The 24,157-nt window shown below is 30.3% G+C and overlaps 1 protein-coding gene across 1 annotated transcript; it reads left to right on the forward strand.

The window, feature by feature from the left end:
• Nucleotides 1-9,089: 9,089 nt before the first annotated feature.
• LOC110705819 (LOB domain-containing protein 9-like) lies at nt 9,090-10,544 on the forward strand. The gene is made up of 2 exons (XM_021883751.1): nt 9,090-9,583; nt 10,403-10,544. The coding sequence occupies exons 1-2, from the start codon at nt 9,090-9,092 to the stop codon at nt 10,542-10,544; spliced, it is 636 nt and encodes a 211-aa protein (XP_021739443.1).
• Nucleotides 10,545-24,157: the final 13,613 nt, after the last annotated feature.

A 24,157-nucleotide genomic window follows, 5' to 3' on the forward strand; every position in this document is an offset into this window, starting at 1 on the left:
ATTATTTATCACTATGAAAACAACAGAAAGGTGGATGAAATTGGAACCGTGGTTTTTTGTCACGTTAATTCTTGATGTCGTGTCAAAGGATCAGTCCTTGATTTTGTCATCACATACATTATAAATACTACATCAAAATGACAAATTTATATATGTCTCTATCACTCTAGCGAAATCACTAACATTTTCCCCTTCTTTATTCCAATACTAAAATCTCTTTTGATCATTCTCCAATATCAATATTGATAGATCATATTCTTTATTGAATATGTGTATCCCATATATTCTTATTCTCCGCCGTTCTCAATTTACAAACTTTCATAATTTTCACTTGTTAGTTTACTGATTCACAAAGGCCACTTTCGAAAGAAAACAAAATTTAAGGCTTAATCTATCAAACCTTACAACATCAAATCAGTGAATTACCTGAATGTAAGTATAATTTCTATATTTTCTATGAAAGTAAACTTGGATGAACTAAAATTATATTAAATTAACCATTAAGTATTTACTTTGAAAAATTAATAATACTATGTTTATTGGTCATATTCTCGTAATAATTTCAATTGCATTTTTATTGATATTTATTTTAGCCCTAAAATTTGCTTGCATTGGTTTATTCTAATTTAATTGAAAAGTTAAGTTTATGCAAGATGGTCAATTTTTGGCATAATTTTGTTACAGATTTTTTTTTAAAATTTTTTTTTGAATTTTTTAGATTAAATTTTCTATTGTTTGATTTCAACAATACTAATGATTTCTTATTAATTCATTTAAATAAACAGATAAACTAAAATGTCTTCATCTTTGGATGAGCACGAGGAAGAGGAAGAGGAACAGTATAAGGACACTGGCAAGTATTACAGCAAATCAAGATAAATAAGGGGGACAACCCTCTCCCTACCCACACTTTTTAAGAAAATATCAATTTGTGTGCAATAATATAATTATTAATAAAGAGAAAGAGGTGGTTCTCCGTCAAAAAAAGAAAAAGAAAAAGAGGTGGTTTAGTGGTTAAAGTGTTTACAATTGTTGTTTAAGATCGTGAGTTCAATTCCTTTTACTTGACGATAAAAATATATTGTGATAATTGTTTGGTAAACATAGAATTATGAAATGATGACTTATGGTATTATGTATTTGATTCTAGCTAGGTTGTCTTGATTCGTTCTACACAACTACACATACTATATTCGCTTTTTATTATGTGGTACAAATGAATATTTTATATGCCAAAAATAATTCTTTTATTGCACATAATAAAAGACATAAGTAATACTCCCTCCATTTCATAATGTTAGTCTCATATAGAATCAATCACGTGAAATAATAAAAGAAATATATTAAGAATCTAATATTAAAGTACAACATAATTCATAATAAGTTAATTTTTTTAATTTTTATTAGGAAAACATAAGTCATAATTGCATAATTTAAGGTAAAGATTTCCTTATTTAGAGTCATGTCATCAATCCACAACTTATTAATTCCAAAAAAATCAAGTTATAAATGAAATATATTCAATATGGGTATATCTTTTTGAAACGCCCAAAATAGTATATGGGACTATCATTATGAAACGGAGGGAGTATATATTTTGGGCCATCGACACTACATTAATTAGCCGGCTGAGTAAATAGTTTTGCATTCAATTATTGATAATGAATTTTGAGTGTGTAATCCCCCGATATTTAAGAAATTTATTATTAAAATATAACCAGAATTATTTTCATGTTTTTTTGAGAAAATATTAAAAATTTGCTAATTATTTGAATTTTGAAAGTCAAAGTGTTATTGAAAGTTCTTGTATTCAATTATTTGTAAAAACATTGAGCCTACGCAATTAAGAGCAAGATTTGCGCAATCTTGTGTTAAGTCTATTATCCATTGCCACATTAGTTATTAAGTTATTTTTTTAATTTATAATTATGTTTAGACTTCTTAAGACTATATTTGATTTACATCTTTATCCCTAAATTCACTTAAAACTTCTCATACCAAATAATATTACTATATTATTTTATTTTTATTTTTTACACTTAGTAATAAAAAAAAGGAAAAATTGTCAGGAATAATCCGACCTTTGCCTCATCCGCCCAAAATAATCCCACCTTTCGATTATTTTTTAATAATCCGACTTTTATACTCAATATGCTCCTAATGGTCCCAAATGACTTGAAACCGGCTAAAGAGGTTACAATTTGTAACTTTTTGTTTGCACAGTGTCACCACGTGATTGGACCAAAGAGAAATAAAAAATTAATTAAAAAATATTGAAAAGTTAAACAAAAAAAAAACCACGGCCACCACCCCTCTGCGGCAGACCCCAACGAAACCACCTCCCCTACACAGCCCGGCCACCGGAATCTCCTCCTCTACACAGCCCAACCACTAAAATCTCCTCTTCTACACAGCCTAAGCACCGAAATCTCCTCCTCTACCCATCCCAACCACCGAAATCGTCCCTGTTTGCGATTTGGGTGATGCGGTGTGTTTGCAATTTTGGGTGGTGCGTTTGGTGTTTGCGATTTTGGGGCTGATTGGATGGTGCGTTTTTGGGGCTGATTGGGTGTTTGCGATTAAGGGGCTGATTTTGGGTGGTTCGTTTGGTGTTATCGATTTTGGGACTGATTGTGTGGTGCGTTTGCGAAGGAGTAACAGCAGGAGTATCGTTGCTGTTTTGGTGGTGTTGCAGGCTAGTGCTGGGATTGGTGTCGGCCGGAAACTGGGAGGGGAAGGAGAGGGGATTTGGTGGCCGGAAACAGGGAGGGGAAGGGATATGGTGGTCGGAATGGGTAGAGGGCGGTGGCTGAACTGCCAGAGGGTTTGTGGGTTTTTAATATTTTTTTTCTATTTTTTAAAGTTTTTTTTTAAAAAAATTTTAGACCAATTATAGGCCGACACGTGTCTAGCAACTTGTAATAACAGGTTGGATGACCGGTAGGGACCATTTAAAGCAGAAGAGGTATAAAGGTCGGATTATTAAAAAATAATCCAAAGGTGGGATTATTTTTGGCGGATGAGCTAAAGGTCGAATTATTCCGAGCAATTTTTCCTAAAAAAAAAATAAATAAATATAAAGCGCCACACTCAGGTCTGAAATATTTTGTTGCTTTTGTATGTTTATTGTTATGGTTTACAATGGATTATTATAGTTCTTTTGTTACAAAAGCTAGAAATATGCGAGAGTTAAATTGAAATACAGTATATAGAGTATCAAACAACATACACTATATAACTATTGAAATACCCACGTTTAATTTACCTCATCAAAATCCAAGAACAAATAAAAAAAATCACATGGTTAAAACAGAATCATTTCTTGAAACCCATTTCTTGATTCTTGATCGAACAAAAACCCAAATCATGTACTATATATATAATATATATATTAACATATACCTCTTAAAAAACCCATAATTCTACTTGACATTTCATAACATACTAAACCAACTTGATCATTTTCTCCCTTTGATCCACCGCAAAAACCATGGTCGTTCGAAGAAGTTCTTGCGCCTTTTGCACACTCCGTCGTAGGAGATGCGACGGTAAATGCCTTCTCAAGCCACATTTCCCCCAGGACGGCGGAAACGGAAAGGAGAAGCAAGCTTCGAAAATACTCAAAGTTTTTGGGTATGGTAGTCAACGAAACCCTTAAAACCCTCAATTCTAAGCTCCATACCGACTACATCACATCTATAACCTTCAGTGCTGACGCTCGTGTTCGAGACCTCGTTGGCGGTTGCGTACGTGCTCTTGAAAATTTGGCCGGAGTCCTAGCCTTCTACTCCGACCAACTTCATGTTGTTACCAACATGCTCTCGTACATTAAGCTTAATCCCGGTGAATATCCGACGCCTTTTCTTGTTGGTGATGATCTTGCTCAATCTTCACAATTGCTTCAGCCAGATGACCCATTTCTTCAACTTTTAAGGTTTCTATCATTTCCTTTGAATTTTTGTTATTTTAATTAATGATTTCATATGTCATAAGGCTTATTTATTAATTTTCTTGAAGTATAGTTTAATGAATTCTTATGATATTTTTATAGTGAATTGAACTTCTTTGTTATTTTTAAGTTTGATTATTGGTTTACTACTTAACCAACAAATTAAAGATTACAATATTACGAGTATAAATTGTATTAATTCCAAAAGTTGTCGATTGAAATTTTTAAAATAGATCTTAAAATGTAAATAGATCATAACTTATGATATTTCTATGAAAACTCTAACTTAACGGACATTCTTTAATTTATAGTGAACTTCTTTGTTCTTTTTAATTTTGATTATTGGTTCACCAACAAATTAAAGATTACAATAGTACGAGTGAAAACAGTATTAATTCCAAAAGTTGTCAATAATAAAATTGGTTATTAAACTAACTTTTAAAAAATAGATCTTAAAATTAAATTGGATATGCATGTATTTATTCTAATACGTAATGTGGTTCTAGCTATTGAATTGTTAATCACTTTTAATGTAACGTGTGGGATTTTTGTACGTCCAATAGCGAATTACGTGTTAATTCACATAAATCACATTATCGATCATGTTGCAGTGATCAAATTCCTAATGGTGAAGTAAGTAACGAAATTGAGATCGGACAAGCTCAAGCTACATTTGATCCGCCGCCTTATCGTGTTGGCGATAATCAAGCTCAAGCTCCACAAGAGTTCTTTCACTTCTTACCCGTGCCACAGCTTGATCTCAGGTTCGTTTCAATTATTTGCTTTTATTTTTTTTAATGCATTTATAAGGCTTATATAATTTTATCGATTAAAGTCAAAATAATTCTTAAAAGTATTTTTATGCACATTCTAATTAGATATTTGGACATTATTTATAGTGGACATCTTCCTCTTGTAGTTGTAATTGTTTGCCAACAAATTAAGACTATAAATAATCGTACTAGCTTAGCTAGGCTATATACTTATATTAGTTATTTGTTAAGTTGTAATTATATAAATGGATTTTGTACGTACACTTTAATAATTCAGATTCATTTTTAGAAAAAAGAAAAAAAAAAACACCTCTAAGTCTAGTTATAATTCACATTTTAACCATGTTGCAGTGGCCAAATTCCTAATGATGGGGTGGATAATCAAATCGACATTGGACTTGAGCCAAAACCTAATGATGTGGATGACCAAATCGCAGTCGGACTTGAGCCAGCATCTAATGATGGAGTGGATGACCAAATCGAACAAGAACCGGAGCCAAAGAGAAGACGATTCATCTGAAGATTCTACAAGATTAGCAAATTCTGATTGCCTGAGTTGAAGAAAATGTTTAATTTCTACGAATTTGTTGATAATTCTCTAGGTAGCTTTTACAAGTATGTAATAGTGTTATTGCAAATATCATTTTAATGCTTTAGTTCGTTTTTCACACCCTAGTTCGGATTATAAGAAATAATAAGTAATAATGCCAACGTTATTGTGGATTAACTACTATGTTAGTACTTTAGATTGTAGTGCTAGTGGCATTTGGCGTATATATATGTTTTGGACCTTGTAGTGGATTAAATACGTAGTTTGTATGCTCTATTCTGCATGCATCTTGGAATTAATGTAATGAGTATTCTTGATAGTCCATGCATTATATATTAGAGGCCTAAATTTTTTTTATATGGTTTTTATACTTTGATTTTAATTTAATATTCTAGTACATACGTCCAATATTTACACTGATTATGACAAAATGCTAAAGAGATTACACATACAACATAAGGCAAGACCTAACCGATTTCTTTGATTAAAAAATAAAATAAAATTAAAAAAAAATTAAAAAAAAACGTCAATATCCTATAATGCATAATTTATGTCCAAAAGTGTTTGATTCTTACCTAGAGTAATCTACATAACAACAACAAACATTCACACGATTAGCTCAAAATAAGCAACTTTTTAATAAACTGAGAGCAAGTTAACTTTTTTAGGGGTTTTTTTTCATAATGAATAATCAGTTGATTTTGAGGGCTACTGATTATTTAGGTTAATTATGACACATGTCATGATATTATTCGTTATTTTTAAATATTTAAATAGCCCTCCCCAGCACATAACAACCCCCACATCCTTTATCTGTTGGCTAGACCACCCCCTTGCCCACTGGCCAACCAACCACATGCACATATATACCACCCTTACTATGCTAACCCTCACCACAACCCCTTTCTCCCTCTTCCCTCCTAGCCGCCAAGCAACCCATCCCCTGCGACCAAACTCCCCCCTTCCCTAAATTAAATACCGACCAAACCCCCTCTTCAATTTCTCTCTTTCTCTCTTTCCTTCCTTTACCCTACCATGACCCCTTTCTTCCCCTTCCCTAAATTCAAGCAAACACGACCCCTCCTTGAATGCCAACTAAGGGGTGAAGCTGGCTAGTAGGTGGTTGGTTAAGTGGTGGTTGGATAAGGGTGGAGAAATTTTGAGAAAAGAGAATTAAGATGACTTGTTGACAGGTTGTAGGTCATTTTACCTGATAAAAGAACTTAAAATACTTTGTAATTTGTTAAATAAAAGGTTGACTTATTTTAAGCTAACCGCGTAAATAACGTTTGTTTAATTTTAAAATTTTAACTATTAGATTTATCATTGTTTAACATGTGTTAGATATCCTAGTATAACAATTTGTTGACCAACAGGACCTGTTAAAAGAATACAAACTCTTAAATAGACCTGGTTCACACTAATTTATTGTGGACCACTTAAAATAGAGATAATATGGTCATTTTATTAATTTAAAAAAAAAGGTCACTATGTTAAAATAATGATCATTATGTTAAAATAAAAGTGATTGTTTTTATAAAGGTCATAAGAGATAAAAAATTTTAAATGAAAATTTTTAAAATCCTGGTCAATATGATTAATATAAATCACTAGGTTAAAATTAGGATCATAACATCATACTTCAGGTTTGCAACAATATTAAAAATCATACAAATTTTATTAAAGGTTATTATGTTAAAATTAAGGTTACTATATTTAATATTAGGGTCACTATGTTCAATACGAGACCCGTTACGCATATGTTGAACTTCGGATCCACAATAATATTATTGTGAATCAGGCTCATACAAGTTATTCTGCTAAAAGAAAACACACCTTAAATTTTAAATTAATCAAGAATAATGGAATGTAGCTAGAATTTGTAAAACCAATTTTGCATTCCTTAAATCAATTTCCTATTTATTTTATTAGATATAGTACAAATAAATAATTTAGTGGAAGTGTGGAATACGTATAAGAGTTGTGATTGATCTACAATTGTTCATATACAACTACCTAGGGCATTGCGTAGGTCCAAAAATTAATAACCTGCATATAATTTGAGTTTAAAACTGGGTGAATAATAAAGCTTGGTTCATGGAGGCGGATGCACGATCCACATGGTGCATCCGCTTCAAAGTACAAAAAGGCGGAATGAATATGCAGGTATATACTAATGTACATGGGCATATTAAAGAACATAGTGTTCATTTATAATGTACAAGAACATATACATAAAAGAACATAGTGTTCATTTATAATGTACATCAGATTTTTGTGCAACAATTTTGTATATTATTTTTGTATGATATTATAATTTTTTTTTTTTTTTTTGTATAATGAAATAGATAAATAGTACTATAATTATTTTTTTTACCATACATTAATTACAAATCATTACAATAATTTTTTTTACCAAAAGTTCACTTTCTCTCTCCAAACAAAACTTCAAACCCATTTAAACTCCTCAAACCTCAAGCAAAATTTCAAGAAATTCGAAATTTTGAGTCCAAAATTGTTCAAGATGACAAATAAAAACGAAAGGTAAGACCAAATTCGACATTCATACTTGTTTATTTGACATTGATACTTGTTTATTTTGAGTTTGAGTGTTTGTTTTTTATAAATTTGATTGAAAATTGTAATATTTGATTTTATTGGGAACTAATTGCGATTTTGATGTTATTTTGTTGTTGCAATGAGAAATAAAATGAAGTTCTTGAAGAAGATCCTCCGATTAATCCATTTTTGAAGAAAAAAGCAAGTAAATAGACAATTTTAGAAAAAGTTGTAGATTCAAATAATACAATGTACATTAAAATACAGTAAAATGTTCTTTTTTCATATACTTACATGATGCAAATAATACAATGTACATTAAACATGTAACCAAAATTATAACATATATGTTCATTAGAATATAATACAATGTACATTATAATACAATAAAATGTACTTTTTTATATGCATACATGGTCATTTATACCAAATGTACATTTACTATATGAATAATGTTCTTTAATATTATCATGTTCTTTACTAATATTACAAATGTTCTTTAGATTTACAAAAAAAATATATAAAACTAGATGTTCTTTATAAAATAGCTATATGTTCTTTACTGAACAACTAAATGATTTTTACTGAACAACTAAATGTTCATTCCGCCTTTTTTTAAAAGAAAACCGGATACACCTAGTATGGTGCATCCGCCTCCACTGAAAAAATTTCAGGTGAATAAAAATACATGATAGAATTACAAATAATATAGAATCTTATAATCATATGATATTGTTATTGTATATCATATACTTGGTATAAGCTAAACAATTATCCTGACTACAAAATAACAACACTTGACATTTCATATTTTATTTTTCACCTCCCAACCAACAAATTTATTTTTCATTAACTTCACATCCTTCATATTTTATAATTTTTTTACTTTATTTATTCAAAAACTCCGCACATGGAGTCATGGAGATATATAGGCCTAAATTGAACTGAACTGAAATGTGAACATACCCACAGTAAGCAATAAAATACGGATGGAGTACGCTTTTTATTTATTAAAATATTTTTTTATAGAATCATTAAGATAATATTTAATTGTCAAAAAAGATTTTATATAAATTCCAAAAAGTCGGACATAAAACTACTGTCCATATTTATCCCAAAAAAAAAAAAAACCCAAAAAAATAAAAATAAATAAACCTTAAAAACCCCTCTACTTGAGATTCCAATATTAATCAAACCTACATTCTCACCGAAAAATTCTCCCTCAATCTCCTCCCTTTCATCCACCACAAAATTCATGATGAACACACCCAAAAGCGTCGCACAAAGACGCGGTTGCGCCGTATGCCAAATCCAAGGACTTATATGCGACGCAAACTGCCTTTTAGCGCCATATTTCCCCGCCGAAAAGGAGCAAGAAGCAACCAACATTCTCAAAGTTTTTAGTTATGATTACATCACAGATATTTTAAAAGACATACATTCTACGCAACATGACATCGCTATCAAAGTTATAGCCTTCAATGCTGAAGCTCGTCTTCGAGACCCCGTTGGTGGTTGCATGCCTACAATTCTTACTTTGCGCAGAAATATCGCCTTCTACCACAACCAACTTCGCGAGGTTCACTACTTGCTCTCGTACATTAAATTTCTTAAATATGGAACCCCCATTAATCCGGTTAATCCGACACCGTCTCTTGTTGGTGATGATCATATTCAAGCTTCGCTAGGGTTAGACGAAGATTCATCATCTTCATTCGACTTGCTAGAGCCAATTGTTCTTGATTTTTTAAGGTTTGTATTATTTCCTTTGATTTTATTTTGTTCTTTTTATTAATTTATAAGGCTTGTTTAATGAAGTACGGAGTAATTTACTTGAAGTAGTATAGTCTAAAGAGTTCTTTGAGTGTTTATGTGCAAATTAGGTCTTAGATGTTTATGGACATTCTTTAAAGTGAACTTCTTTGTCTTTTTTTTTTATTTATTTTTTTAAGAAAAAAAAAATTAATTTGGCTATTATGTTGAATATTTGCTCCAACTTGTTAGTGGAGTCGTAAATAAGAGTAGTGGCATGGGTAATATGAGGCATGACCGCAAGATAGATTGATGATCATGGGATCATGTTCCTTATTTTTAGCTTAGTTATGCACTATATAGCTTGTTATGTAGTTTCTATTCTTCAAAAAAAAAAAAATCTATTTAATTAATTATTTTTTTTAATAAAGATACATTCATAAATAAAAATAAATTAATTTTTGACACAATGAAAATAAATTAATTATATTCAATTAATTGAATACCCGTTAGTTTACGTTATTTTTATCCCCTCTCACATCTCTATTATTATAAATTCAACATCTTAAACTAACCTTTTTAAAAAGATCTTAAAATATAAATTGGATATTAGTATTTATTCTAATACGTAATGTGGTTCTAGCTATTGAATTGTTAATTACTTGTAACGATTTAAGTAATTTGTGGAATTTTAAAAATTGTTCCTCCAATTTGATAATTCAGAATTAATTTAACCAAAAAAATTATTAAAAAAGGAAAAAAAAAAAAAAAAAAAACATATCTAATATAGTTATTATTCACATTTTAATCATGTTGCAGTGACCATATTCCTTATGGTGGAGGGGATGACCAAATTGAAATTGGACAAGCTCAAGCTATGGTTGATCCGCCGCCATCTTATCGTGTTGGTGATCAAGCTCAAGCTTCACAAATGTTAATAGACTTCTTACCCTTGCCATAGCCGGTTGATCTTAATTCCAGGTTTCTATTTCCGCTTTATTTTATTTTTTTTTATTGAATTTATAAGGCTTATATAATTTTCTTTAATTAAAAGTCTAAATAATTCTTATAATAAGTATTTTTGTGCACATACATTCTTAATAAGATGATTCCGATCATTCTTTATAATGGAGTTTTTTCATAATATTAATAGGATTACCTTTATGTAGACCTGGCAATCTTGATCCAGACCCGATGAACCGACCCGAACGATCCGACCCATGATCCAAAATCGACCCGAAACTAGTGACCCGAAATTGACCCAAAACCCGAATTAACCTGACCCATACCCGACCCGAAGTGGAACTGACCCGACCTTGACCCGAAACCCGAAATTACCCAACCCGAAACGACCCGACCCGAGATGACCCGACCCAAAGTTGACCCGGGACCCAAAACGACCCGACCCGAAGTTGACCCGAGACCCGAAGTTGACCCGACCCAAAAATGACCCGACCTTTAACTTCTTTTAGAAAATAATTATATAAGTTATAAAAAGTTTATATTAGGAAACTATACGATTAAAATAGACACAACAACATCTTACATTACTACACTGACTTTCCTATAATAGCTAAAAAAGATGGTCAAAGTGAGATGTGTGAATAGTGCAAAATGTCAAATCGTTAAGAGTAATTTGGGACGGAGGGAGTATAAGAATAATTCAAAAAAATTATTACAACAATGACAATGATAATAAGAGTACACATTAAAACTAAGATCAATAAGAGAGTGAGGTATAACTCAATTAGTTAAAGCATCCCTCTTAGTTTCAGGAGATTTTGAAAGTGATTCTCAGTCTAAAGTTCTAAAAACACACACACACAAAAAAAAAATAAAAAAAAAGGGTTAATAAAAGTCAAACAATTACTATAATCCATGAAAAAATAACCTTAATAAATATAGTGAGTTTTTCGTCAAAAATAAATAAATAAATAAATATATATACAGAGTTGAATTTAACCCAATGAATCACCCGAATATGACTCGACTAGAAGTTGACCCGACCCGAAGTTGACCCAGAAATTGGACCCAAAAATTGACCTGACCCGACCCAAAAATTGACCCGACCCAAACTGAACTGACTCGAACTCGACCCGAAGTGTTGACCTGATACCCGACCCGACCCGATTATCAGTCGACCCGAAATCAACCTGAAACTCGAAATGACCCAACCCGACCCGAATTTGACCCGATAATCTTTTGACCCGACCCATACCCGACCCGAAATGACCCGACCCATACCCGACCCGAATGACCCATTTGCCAGGTCTACCTTTATGTTGTCAATCATATTGGCTAGTACATTAGTTAATATTATGTGATTTTTGTGCGTACACTAACAACACTTCAATCATTTAGATATTGTTTAAGAAACAAAAACACCTCTAGTATAGTTACACTTCACATTTTAACCACGTTACAGTTGCCAAATTTCTTATGATAGTGTGCATAACCAAATTGACATCGGACTTGAGCCAGGATCTTACAATGGAGTGGATAGATGACCAAATCCAAATCCGACCCCAGCCAAGAAGTAGACGAAGATTCATCTGATGTCCTGACTTGAAGAATGAATTTGATTGTTGATTCTCCAGATAGCTTTTATAATTATGTAGTGTTAGTTATAGCACAATGACTTAGTACTTTTATTCGTTTTTCATGCCCTAGTTTCAGATGGTAAGAAATTAGTCATGTTGATATTGTAGTGGATTAATTAAATTATAACTCATTGTGTCCCAAAACTATTGATAAAATCAAACTTTGCATGCATGGATGCACTAGTTTGAAGTAAAAAAATATAAATGAAAATTTTTAAATAAAGTTGTTTTATGAAATTTTATATCAACACTTATCTAACAACATATTTTATGATAAAAATATTGTTATTATGTTAATAAAAAAAATTTATTGAAAAAGTTAATATATGAATAGTGTGAAAGAAAGTTACATGTCAATAAGATGTTAGTACTTGCAGTTAGCTTAGCAAAAATAAAGTCCAATAAAGCTACACAAAAGAACGGACCATAAGACTCGCATAATAATCATATATATACAAATATAATTATTAAGAAATATATTCTACCTTGGGTTATTTATTATGCGTAATGTTTGGGTATTATTTATAAGATATAAAACATTTAAAAATTGTACTCATTATATAATAATTAATGGAGGTTGTATATCAAATTAATTATTATTGAAGAGAATAATAAAATGAAAATAATGAGGCTCACTAAGGATTGGCAATACATTATACAACCTCCGGTCCAAATTACTCGCAATTTTGAGGTATTATTTGTGAGATGTAAAATATACCAAAGTTGCGAGTAATTTGGACCGGAGACAGTACATGCAATGCTACTTGGACTTCACTTTGCCTTTATTGGGCGGTTGGGCCTTTTGCCTCAGGAGTTTGGGTGGATAATTAGCTTACATGATAGTCCATGCATCTTGGGCTGAGTACGTCACTCTAACACTTTTATTTTAATATTCTAGTATAATATCTACACTGATTAATGACAAAATGCTAAGGATATCTCCATATCTCAAATAGAAGGCAAGAAATAACCAGTTTTAAATGTCCTAAAGTGCATGATTATGTCCTAAAGTGTTTGATACTTATCTACAATATAATCTACATATTTAACCAAATTAAATGTATATAGTTATTTTATCCAAATCAAAAAGATTTGTATGATTTATTAGACAATAATACAATTCAATTAATCAATAATTGAATTTTAGGAAAATATCATATGATCTGTGGATATATATCACAATAATATATTTTCCTACATTCCTAACATTGAACAATAAAAAACTTATGGCTTGTTTGGCAATGTTTTTGGTTTTCATTTTTTGTATTTTTGAAAACAAAAAACCAAAAACAGGAAATTAACAAGAAAAAAGTGTTTCTACTTTTCTGTTGTCAGTTTTCAAAATTATCATGTTTTTAATAAGTTTGAATAATTTTTTATTCATTTTATGACATGTATCATATGAATTTGAAAAACAAAAAACCAAAAAACCACAACAATGCCAAATGAGCCTTTAATTGTAGGTTGAGGCTTGAGGGTCATTATTGGTTTTATATTTTTTTAAATCCCTTCTCAAACTTCTCTAAAATGGTCCAAGTCAACGAAAGTCAACAAACTTTTAATTTGGGTGTAAAGTGCAATAATTTCCCTCATAAGAGAGGACCATTTATTGACAGAAAAATAATAGTACCTAAATAATAGGTGAATGAAAGTGGAAATAACCATGATTTTTTTTTCACATTAATATTTGATGTCATGTTAAAAGACCAATCCAATCTGATTCAAGTCCCATGATTGTTTTTATCTCGTACAATATATATACTAGTACATCAAAATTGACAAATTCTATGTCTCAGCCACTCTGACTTAAATCACTTACATTTTCCCCTTTCTCTATTCCAATACTAAACGTCCCCTATTTTGACCATTCTCCGATATCATTCTTATTCTTATAGTTCCTATTCTTTAAAACACGTCGTAAATCCCATTTTCTTATTCCTTGTCAATTTTATTTCATAGATTTCATTATTTTCACTTTGTAAGGTACTCCACAATGTACACCAATTCCCAAATAAGCCTTATTTTTGGAAGAAAACCAAAATTAAGGTTTAATCTATCAAGCTTTACAACATCAAATTAGTGAATTACCTGAATGTAAGTATAATTTTAATCTTTTGTATTAAAGTTAACTTAGATAGTCCAAAATTATATTAATATTAATCCTCTTTTATTTTTGAAAAATCTCTACTAACTTTTGCATTGCCATATTCTCGTAGTAATATCAATTGCTTTTTTATTCATAGTTATTTTAGCCCCAAAATGTGCTAACATTGTTTTTTTCTGATTTATTTGAAATACTAATTTATGTAAGAATATGGTAAAATTTTGGAATAAATTTGCTAAATTTGTTATTTATTTTATATTAGACATTGTATAGAAAAAAATTTCTAATGTTCTATTTTATCAACACTATTAATTGTTTTTTAAATTCATTATGATCAGATCAACCCAGCCTCAACCTCAACCTAAAGGAGTCGACCCATATTTCATCGTCTGAGTCGTCTCCGGTGTAGAAGGCCAACGATGACGACCCAACTTCGCTCCCGAATGTCATCAGAATAATCCTTTCCATGGTTATCCAAGTAGGCAAGTATGCAGTGTTATACACTGTATGATTAATTGTAATAAGGAAATAAAAATTATGTATATGATCGATATTTGCGAAAAATTGTAGGTTAGAAAGGAGAAAATTTGAGATAATTATGAGTGTTTAGGGTAAACATGAGAAGGTGGTTAGGGTCGGTTGCCTTGGGTGATAAGGTTAAAATAATTAAAGCTTTTGCACAAAGTCTTATATGTAGTTGGCCAAACCGTGTGACAGGGGTTACTTGATCAGTGTTAAGGGAGTTACTTCGTCAGTGTGAAAAGGGTTACTTCGTTAGTATTATAGAGTTACTCGGCTAGTGATATAGGGGTTACTCAGTCAATATTACAGGGATTACTTTGTTCTTTTATAAGTGGTCACACGGTGTGGCTAGCCACACACAAGACGGGTTGAAACTTTTGAGGGATCACTTTTGAGGGATCAAATAATGTGACATTCAGATCAAAATACCTTGTACGTGATCATCGTGTCACATCATATATTCATATGTACACATCAATGAAAGTCCTAGAATGGTTTTATGGTTTTTCTCCAAATTCTCATAATGTTTTGTTCATAGAATATATATTTGTCACTCTATTGTTTCTTGCGTTTATTTCCTCATTATTGTTGCTTACAATTGACATAATTAGGGTCTCACAATCCTAACAAATCAATGGGCGGCCTTTGAGTAAAAATTAAAATGAAAAATTCAATCTACAGAGTAGACCTAGTTATTGGGTGGGTCGAGTCGGGTCAGGGTAAATCAATGGACGGCTTTGAGTAATAATTTCTTTTACATTATATCTACTGCAACTCTACGAGTAGTGTTTTCTTTACCTATTAAATTGGACAATCATTTTGGCCATGTATGATATATCAATCCTATCCAATAAAGACTCTGTCCTTTATATTCGTCAACGTCTCATCCAAACTTTCCAATACGTCGATCCCACGTACCATAACGACGCTATCACTGCTATAACCTACACCGCGAACGTCCGTGCTCTAGACCCTGTTGGTGGTTGCAAACGTGTGATTGATTCATTGCTAGCCAACCTCGCCCGCACTACGACCAAATTGATGATGTTCACGCTAAGCTCGCAGCCTGCCGTGGAGACCCTCCTATTAATAAGGCTACTTTGCGACCGCCTTTTCTTATTGGTGATCCAGCTCAAGCTTCACAAGCTTTGTTAAAAATCTTACCTTGTCAATACCGTTCACTATCCCAGGTTTCCATTTTTTGCCCTAATCTTTTTTTTTTTCTTTTTAAAAAAAAAATTATTTAGGGTAGGTATAATTTTGTTTAATTAGAATTTAAGGAGTTCTTATTTATGACTTTATGAGTATATATTTTTGTGCAAATTTGTTGAATTGTTGATCTTCGTTTTCAGTAATTATGCTTTGATCAAATTATACGTACCAATGAACATTTCCTTATAGTTGACTTCAATTCTTTTTAATTTGAAGATCATAACACTATAATTAAAGCCGTTAAAATCTTAATTTGAAATTTGTTAATCGAATTGCCTATAAAAATATAAAATGGATATGTATCAATGTTACAATGTAAGAGGTCCTTAACCAAGGTCTTGGGTTCGAGCCTTGGGTATGGAAAAAATCCCAACTAGGAGGAATGCTGCACATCGAGGTACCCATTCAAACTCCTGCCGGGAGATTTGTCCACTTACCAAAGGCTGTGGGAACTCCTCGTAGGAGTACCAAAAAAAAAAAAAGAAAAAATTCCACAAGATTAACAAATTCTCGGATGGTTTGACTTGAAGAGAGTGTTTCTACAAATTTGTTGATGATATGTTATTGCAAACTATTATTTCAATGTTATACTTTTCTTCATTCTTTTTCTTTTCACATGTTTTAAATAGTATATTGTTAGTAATTTAGTATAAAGTAGCAAATAGCAATGGTACTCAGGACCCGCGGGCGATTAAATCACATTTGCGTCATTTTTGTTTTGGTTCCTTATATTGCTATACAGGGTAACGAAACAGAGAAATGGTAATCTTTGATATTGATGTTAGATGAGAAGACTAATAATGAAGTCTAATTGTACTATATATGTAACAACTAACAAGGGTTAGATGAGAAATGGTAATCTTTGATATTGATGCATGCCGAACTTTATACACATATTCCATAAAATTCTTTATAAACTACTTAAAATTACATGTTATTATTCTATAATTAATAGGAAATATAAAAAATTTACTAGAAATTGATCTTGACATTCATGCATGTATCATAGTACAAGTATAACGTTGCTCCAATAATGAAGATGTTTTTTTTTTTTGTAAAAAATGAAATCTTGCACTACTACAAAAATAAGCAAACAAACCCGTCAAAATATATCTTACAGATCACCCTAGGACGGGTCTCTATCTCAGAGGTCTGTTTGAAAAAGAGATCCGTCCAAATGGGGTGGTCTGTTTTATAGAAAGAGCATACCCGTTATTTAGGAAATGGGGTCTGTCATGTTGATTATTTAAAGTACAATTAAATAGGCAAAGAGACCTGTTCTGCAGTAATGGGGTTTGTTTAAAGTATAGGTGAGACCCGTCACTAAAGAAATGGGGTCTCTTTGCTAAATAAAAACAGACCTCATATTAAAGATAGGTGGTCTGTTTGATAATTTAAAAAAAAATAATAATTTGATTTATTTTTAGTTTCGTTTTTGAAATTTGAAATTCAAAAGTTGAAATTTTGCGCTCTATTAAAATTGGCGGAAATGTAAATACATCAAAACAACCAATGTGTTCTTTTCGTACTAAAATCAACCAATGTGTTCTTTACATACTTAAATCAACCAATGTGTTATCCATACAAAATTTTTAAAAAACAAACTACTTGAAATTTACAACTAAAACTAATTGATGTATAAATTTATAAGTAAAAACTATATGAAATAAAATTTTACAAGTATAAATGACGATGATCTTTAGGCAGATTGACAAAATTATAGTACTCAAATCTTGATATAACCAAAGTCATCAACATTGTCATCTCTAAGTTCTTTTGACACTCGAGTCCATGTATTTCACTACAACCTGAATACAAATTGACAAGAATCACAAAATAGTGAGAACCATTATTAATTTAAAAAAGGAGAAAATTAAAATGAATAATCACTTACACAACTCTATCAAATTAAGTCCCGCTTTTGTCCAATCCTAATGACCATGTGTCAAACAATTTTACCAAATTTAGATAATAATAGAAAAATTCAATCCGAGAGATTGAACAAAAGTAAAAAAGAAAAAAAAAAGTAATTTCACTATTCAAAAAACAAGAAAAAAAATATAGCCAATTCATTACTCAAAAAACAAGATGGAACCAGAAAAAATACAAAAAAAAAAAAAAAAAAAAAAAAAAAAAAAAAAAAAAAAAAAAAAAACCCTGAAAGAACCATTCATTCGGTGCAAAGGCTTATGTTGCCTAACTATAACATCAGGCAACCTTGGTATGAAGATTAGTCTTACCCTTTTTATGTTAACCTTCACTGATATGACGAAAAGCTTTTTTGCTTCAGTGTTATTAGCACAGTTCACCACCGTCGCCAGTAGTAAACCCCCGCTGATATATAAAAGTGGTGAAGATTTAAAAATCAAATATTTCATTTAAGGTTTTTGAGATAATCAAATATTTCATTTAAGGTTTTTGAGATAATTAAAGGAGGTGAAGATTTAAAGAAGACGATTGTGGGGGTGATGATGAGGAATGGAGATGATGAGAGAGAGAGAGAGACAGAGAGAGAGAGAGAGAGAGAGAGAGAAATGGGGGGAGGCGTTAATAATAAGAAATCAAAGAGACAAAGGGAAGAGAGAAGAGATAACTAGGTAGAGGAAGAAAAAGGAAAAGGTAGAAACCCGTTATCTCTGATAAGGGGTCTCTTATCTCTCAATTTTGTAAAAATAATTAAATTGGTGGGTCCCGGTGCATATTAGAGATCCGTTATCTCTTATATTAGATCTGTTATATCAAACAAACCTGTTGGTTGGGATGACAGATCTTTTATTAGCGGTCTTTTTTCCCAATTTTGTAGTAGTGTTGTGACTTATTTAGTAATATTAAGAAAACTTGCCTAAAAAAAAAGGGTAATGCTATATTATAAGCATTTAATATACTTTCCTTTTAAGTATTAAGTTGGGAATTTATCAACAATTCACGAGTAAATCGGTGTAATAAATGTTTATATATTGTATTTTCTTTTCATTTTTAGCTTCTTATATGCAGCCCTTAGGACTGCGGGCTGCATATAAGTAATATTAAAATGGCCACAATAAAATTGTGGCCATTGTATTTGATCAAATCACAATCGTTCATTTCTTTTGACTAATGTGAACCGTTGATAAAATTGACCTTTGATTTTATTTTTTAGAAACGTTAATAAAAATAAATAATTAAAAATCTTACATTTTTTTTTTGTGACGGACCAAAAAAAAAAACTAATCTGTGAAAAAATTGGAAACCGAATGATAGTGGGTTTGAACATGGGAGATTTATAATTTTTTTTTGTCAATATTTTTCAAAAATAAAATCAATAGTCAATTTTATAAACGATTCACATTAGTCAGAAGAGATAAACGGTTGTGATTAAATCTAATACAACGGCCACAATTTTATTGTAGCCATTCAAAATTCATCCATTTAATAGATAAATAAGTAATACACAAAGAAAACACCGTATTTTCCAAAAAAAAAAAAACACCGTATTGTACTTATGAAGTTATGATCTTATTAACAAACGACTTGTGGAATTTATTCCAAAAAAATAAAAATAAAAAATAACGACTTGCGGTGAGCATAATTCAATAGCTTTCTGTTGACATAAATAAAATGCGCACAAGTATCTTGGGCCTTTTGCTTGATAGTCCACATGCATCTTGGGCTGAGTATTCATAAAGGCTCAAATATTAAAAATGGCCCTATTACTTTAACACAAATTTTCCAAAAGGTGGGTGTATGTTAGTTTATTGTAAAATGGTTTAAAATTAGATGAAGCCCATGCGATGTATGGTTTGTTTGATTTTTTTAAAATATTTTTTTTTTGTATTAATGTGCTAAAATTTGTTATATATTTGGATAAAATTCTTAATATCAAAAAAAATAATATTTAATTAGTTTAAACTTAAAAATTTCATTCGTCAATTTTGCTTACGTGGCATTTGAATTATTTAATTATAAAAGAATTTAATAATCTCCTATTTGATTGGCTACAACAAAAATTTATAATCTTACGTGGTGCTCTAAGAAAATTAGATCCTATGTGGCTCTCTAAAAACTCGGGAAAAAACTCCCCTTTATATATATATATATATATATATATATATATATATATATATATATATATATATATATATATATATATATATATTAGATTATGTATCTATATCTATATCTATATTTCTATACTTTATTAGTATTTAAAAACACAAACCATCATCCCTATAATGCCACATGTAAATTTCATTTTTCATCAATGCCACATGTCACCTCATTTAATCTTTCTTTTTTTTAATCCCCTTTCTCATATTAAAAAAAAAACTTTAATTCAATACATGTATGAATGTTGTTTAGTTCACTTTATTTCCGCCAACTTAATTTCTTCTACAATTAAATTTAATTTTCACCTCTTCTTCTCCTTTATAATTTATTCATTTTCCAATATACATATATTAAAAAAATAGTTATTTACATTGTATACCTATAAACAACCCATGCATTGCACGGACTAGAAGGCTAGTTTATATTAAAAGTACTTAAAGTTACCCTTTATATTACAAAAATTATTATTTTTTCTATTAATAAATTTTATCTTACAAAAAATTATAATGATTAGATTAGTCATATTTGTCTTTATACTACCTCCGTTAAATGTTATGTACTGTGCAACTTTGGGGTATTATTTGTGAGATATAAAATATTCCAAAGTTGAACATAACATTTGACGAAGGTAGTAGTATGTATTCAGGCATTAAATTAAAAAGAAAATAAACATTTATTTATAAAGAATGAACATCATACGACATAAAATGAACATTTTTTTTATAAGAATGAACATCATACTGCATGAAAATGAACATTTAATCATTGAGAAATACAAAACTATTGTAAAATACGTTTTAGTTAGAATATGTTCATTTTTGTTATAGTAAATGTTCATTTTGGTAGTGACCTTTGAAATATGTACTGGGCTCGACCTCAGCTACTAATGATCACTTTAATTTTAATATTCTAGAACAATATCTACACTAATTTATGACAAAAATGCTAAGGATATCTAATATAGAAGGCAAGAAATAACCAATTTCAAATGTCTTAAAGTGCATGATTTATGTCCTAAAGTGTTAGATACTTATCTACAATAATTAATCTACATTTAAACAAATTAAATGTATATAATTATTTCATCCAAATCAAATAGATACAATATCTACACTGATTATTTATGACAAAATGCTCTGAATATCTTACATAAATGGCAAGAAATAACCAATTTCAAATGTCATGATTTATGTCCTTAAGTGTTTGATACTTATCTAAAATAATTAATTTACATATAATCAAATTAAATGCATATAACTATTTCATCCAAATCAAACAGATACAATATCTACACTGATTTATGACAAAAATGCTAAGGATATCTTAGATAGAAGGCAAAAAATAACCAATTTCAAATGTCCTAAATTACATGATTTATGTCCTAAAGTATTTGATACTTATCTACAATAATTAATCTACATTTATCCAAATTAGATGTATACATCATTTCATCCAAATCAAACAGATATAATATCTACACTTATTAATGACAAAATGCTATAGATATCTTAGATAGAAGGCAAGAAATAACCAATTTCAAATGTCCTAAAGTGCATGATTTATGTCCTAAAGTGTTTGATACTTATCTACAATAATTAATCTACATTTAACCAAATTAAATGTATATAATTATTTCATCCAAATAAAATAGATACAATATCTACACTGATTTATGACAAAAATGCTAAGGATATCTTAGATAGAAGGCAAGAAATAACCATCAAATGTCCTAAAGTGCATGATTATGTCATAAAGTGTTTGATATTTATCTATAATAATTAGGCCTCGTTTACTCCATCTTATTTTTGATGAACTAAAATTATTTTTATTGAAACAAAATTATATTTGCTAAACTAAAATTAATTTTACTGAACTGATATTGTTTTTTTTGCTGAAGTGAAATTATTTTTCTGATTTTCTATTATTATTCATCTTTTAAAAAAATAAATTTTATTGAATAGAACTGAAATTAATTTTACTAAACTGAACTTATTTTTACTGAACTGAAGGTATTTTTACTTAATATTATTTTTTTAAGGTGAAGTAAACAGGGCCTTAATCTACATTTAACCAAATTAAATTTATATAATTATTTCATCCAAATCAAACAGATACAAATCTACACTGGTTTATGACAAAAATAAGGATATATTATCTTAGATAGAAAGCAAGAAATAACCAATTTCAAATGTCCTAAAGTGCGTGCATGATTTATGTCCTAAAGTGTTTGATACTTATGTAAAATAATTAATCTACATTTAACCAAATTAAATATACATAATTATTTGATCCAAATCAAACCAATATCTACACTGTTTTATGACAAAATGATAAGGATATCGTAGATACAATGCAAGAAATAACCAATTTCAAATGTCCTAAACTGTTTGATACTTACCTACAATAATCTACATTTAACCAAATCAAATGTATATAATTAATTATTTGATCCAAATCAAAAAGATTTGTTGAATTTATAAGACAATAATATGATTAATCAATAATTGAACAATCAAAAACTTAATTAGGTGAGAGTGAGGGATAGCTCAAGTGGTTAGGGCTCCCCTCCCACTTTCAGATGATACTGGGATCGATTTTCATCACTCGACCGTATAGCTCTCTAAACACACACACACACACAAAAAAAAAAAAAAAAAAAAAAAAAAAAAAAAACACCTTGATTATAGGTTGAGGGTCATTATTAGTGTTACATTTTTTAACATCCTTTGACAAACTTCTCTAAAATGTCAAAGTCGGCAAAATTTTAATTTGGGTGTAACAGTCACCCCGTTGAAGAATAAACCTATCAAGTGTCACCACATGTAAGTGTTCCACATTGGTTGAAGAAAAGAGAAAGAAACACTTTATAAGGCTAAGGGGCTACAACTCCTATTGCCATATGATTTTGGGATGAAATCTCTTTTGATCTTATGAAGTGAACTCTCTCTCTTGATTTGCGGCTGCGGCCCAAACCCACGTTTAATATGGTATCAGAGCCAAGCCCACGATATGGGACCTTAAATGGCTAAAATTCACTGGGCCAAAGTAGGTCCATGTGAGGGGGAGTGAAGAAGCACTCTAGCCTGAAAAATCACATGAGACAAAGTTTAAAAGGGACCTTACATGTGAGGGGGAGTGTTGAAGAATAAATCTCTCAAGTGTCACCACATGTAAGTGTCCCACATTGATTGAAGAAGAGAGAGTTGGACACTTTATAAGTCTAAGGGGCTACTCTTCCTATTGCTATATGGTTATGGGATGGAACATCATTTGATCTTGTGAAGTGAACTCTCTCTTTTGATTTGCGGGTGCGGCCTAGACCCACGTTTATCACACCCTCATAAGGGAGGGCCAATTATTGACCGTAAAATAATTAATAATAGGTGGATGAAATTGGAAATAACCATGATTTTTTTTTTTGTTGCCACAGTAATATTTTATATATGTATGTTAGAAGATCAATCCAATTAGATTCAAGTCCATGATTGTTTTATTACTTACTCGTACATTATAAATACTATATCAAAATTGACAAACTCGTATATGTTTTGGCCACTCCAACTTAAATCACTAACATTATCCCCATTCTCTATTCCAATGCTAAAAGTTCTATTTTGATCATTCTCCAATATCATTCTTATAGTTCCGTCCTAATCTTTTAAACACGTTGTAAATCCCATTTTCTTATTCCTTGTCGATTTCATTTCTTAAAATTTCATTATTTTCACTTTAGACAGTACTCCACAATGTACACGAATTCACGAAAAGACCTTATTTTATGAGCCTAAAATTTGTTATATATTTACATAAAATTCCTAATATTAAAAGATAATATATAATATTTAATTAATTTAAACTTAAAAATCTCATTCGCCAATTTTGCTTACATGACATTTAAATTATTTAATTCTAAAAGATTAATTTAAACTTAAAAATTTCATTCACCAATTTTGCTTACATGACATTTAAATTATTTAATTCTAAAAGAAATTAATAATCTCTTATTTAATTGGCTACTACTAAGATTTATAATCCTACATGGCGCGCTGA

The sequence above is a fragment of the Chenopodium quinoa genome, unplaced genomic scaffold (genome assembly GCF_001683475.1).
Source record: "Chenopodium quinoa cultivar QQ74 unplaced genomic scaffold, ASM168347v1, whole genome shotgun sequence".
Lineage (NCBI taxonomy): Eukaryota > Viridiplantae > Streptophyta > Magnoliopsida > Caryophyllales > Amaranthaceae > Chenopodium > Chenopodium quinoa.

Coding starts and splice junctions, on each gene's coding strand:
- LOC110705819 (XM_021883751.1), top strand. CDS start 9,090: ATGAACACACCCAAAAGCGTCGCACAAAGACGCGGTTGCGCCGTATGC. Junction 9,584..10,402: donor ATTGTTCTTGATTTTTTAAG/GTTTGTATTATT, acceptor ATCATGTTGCAG/TGACCATATTCCTTATGGTG.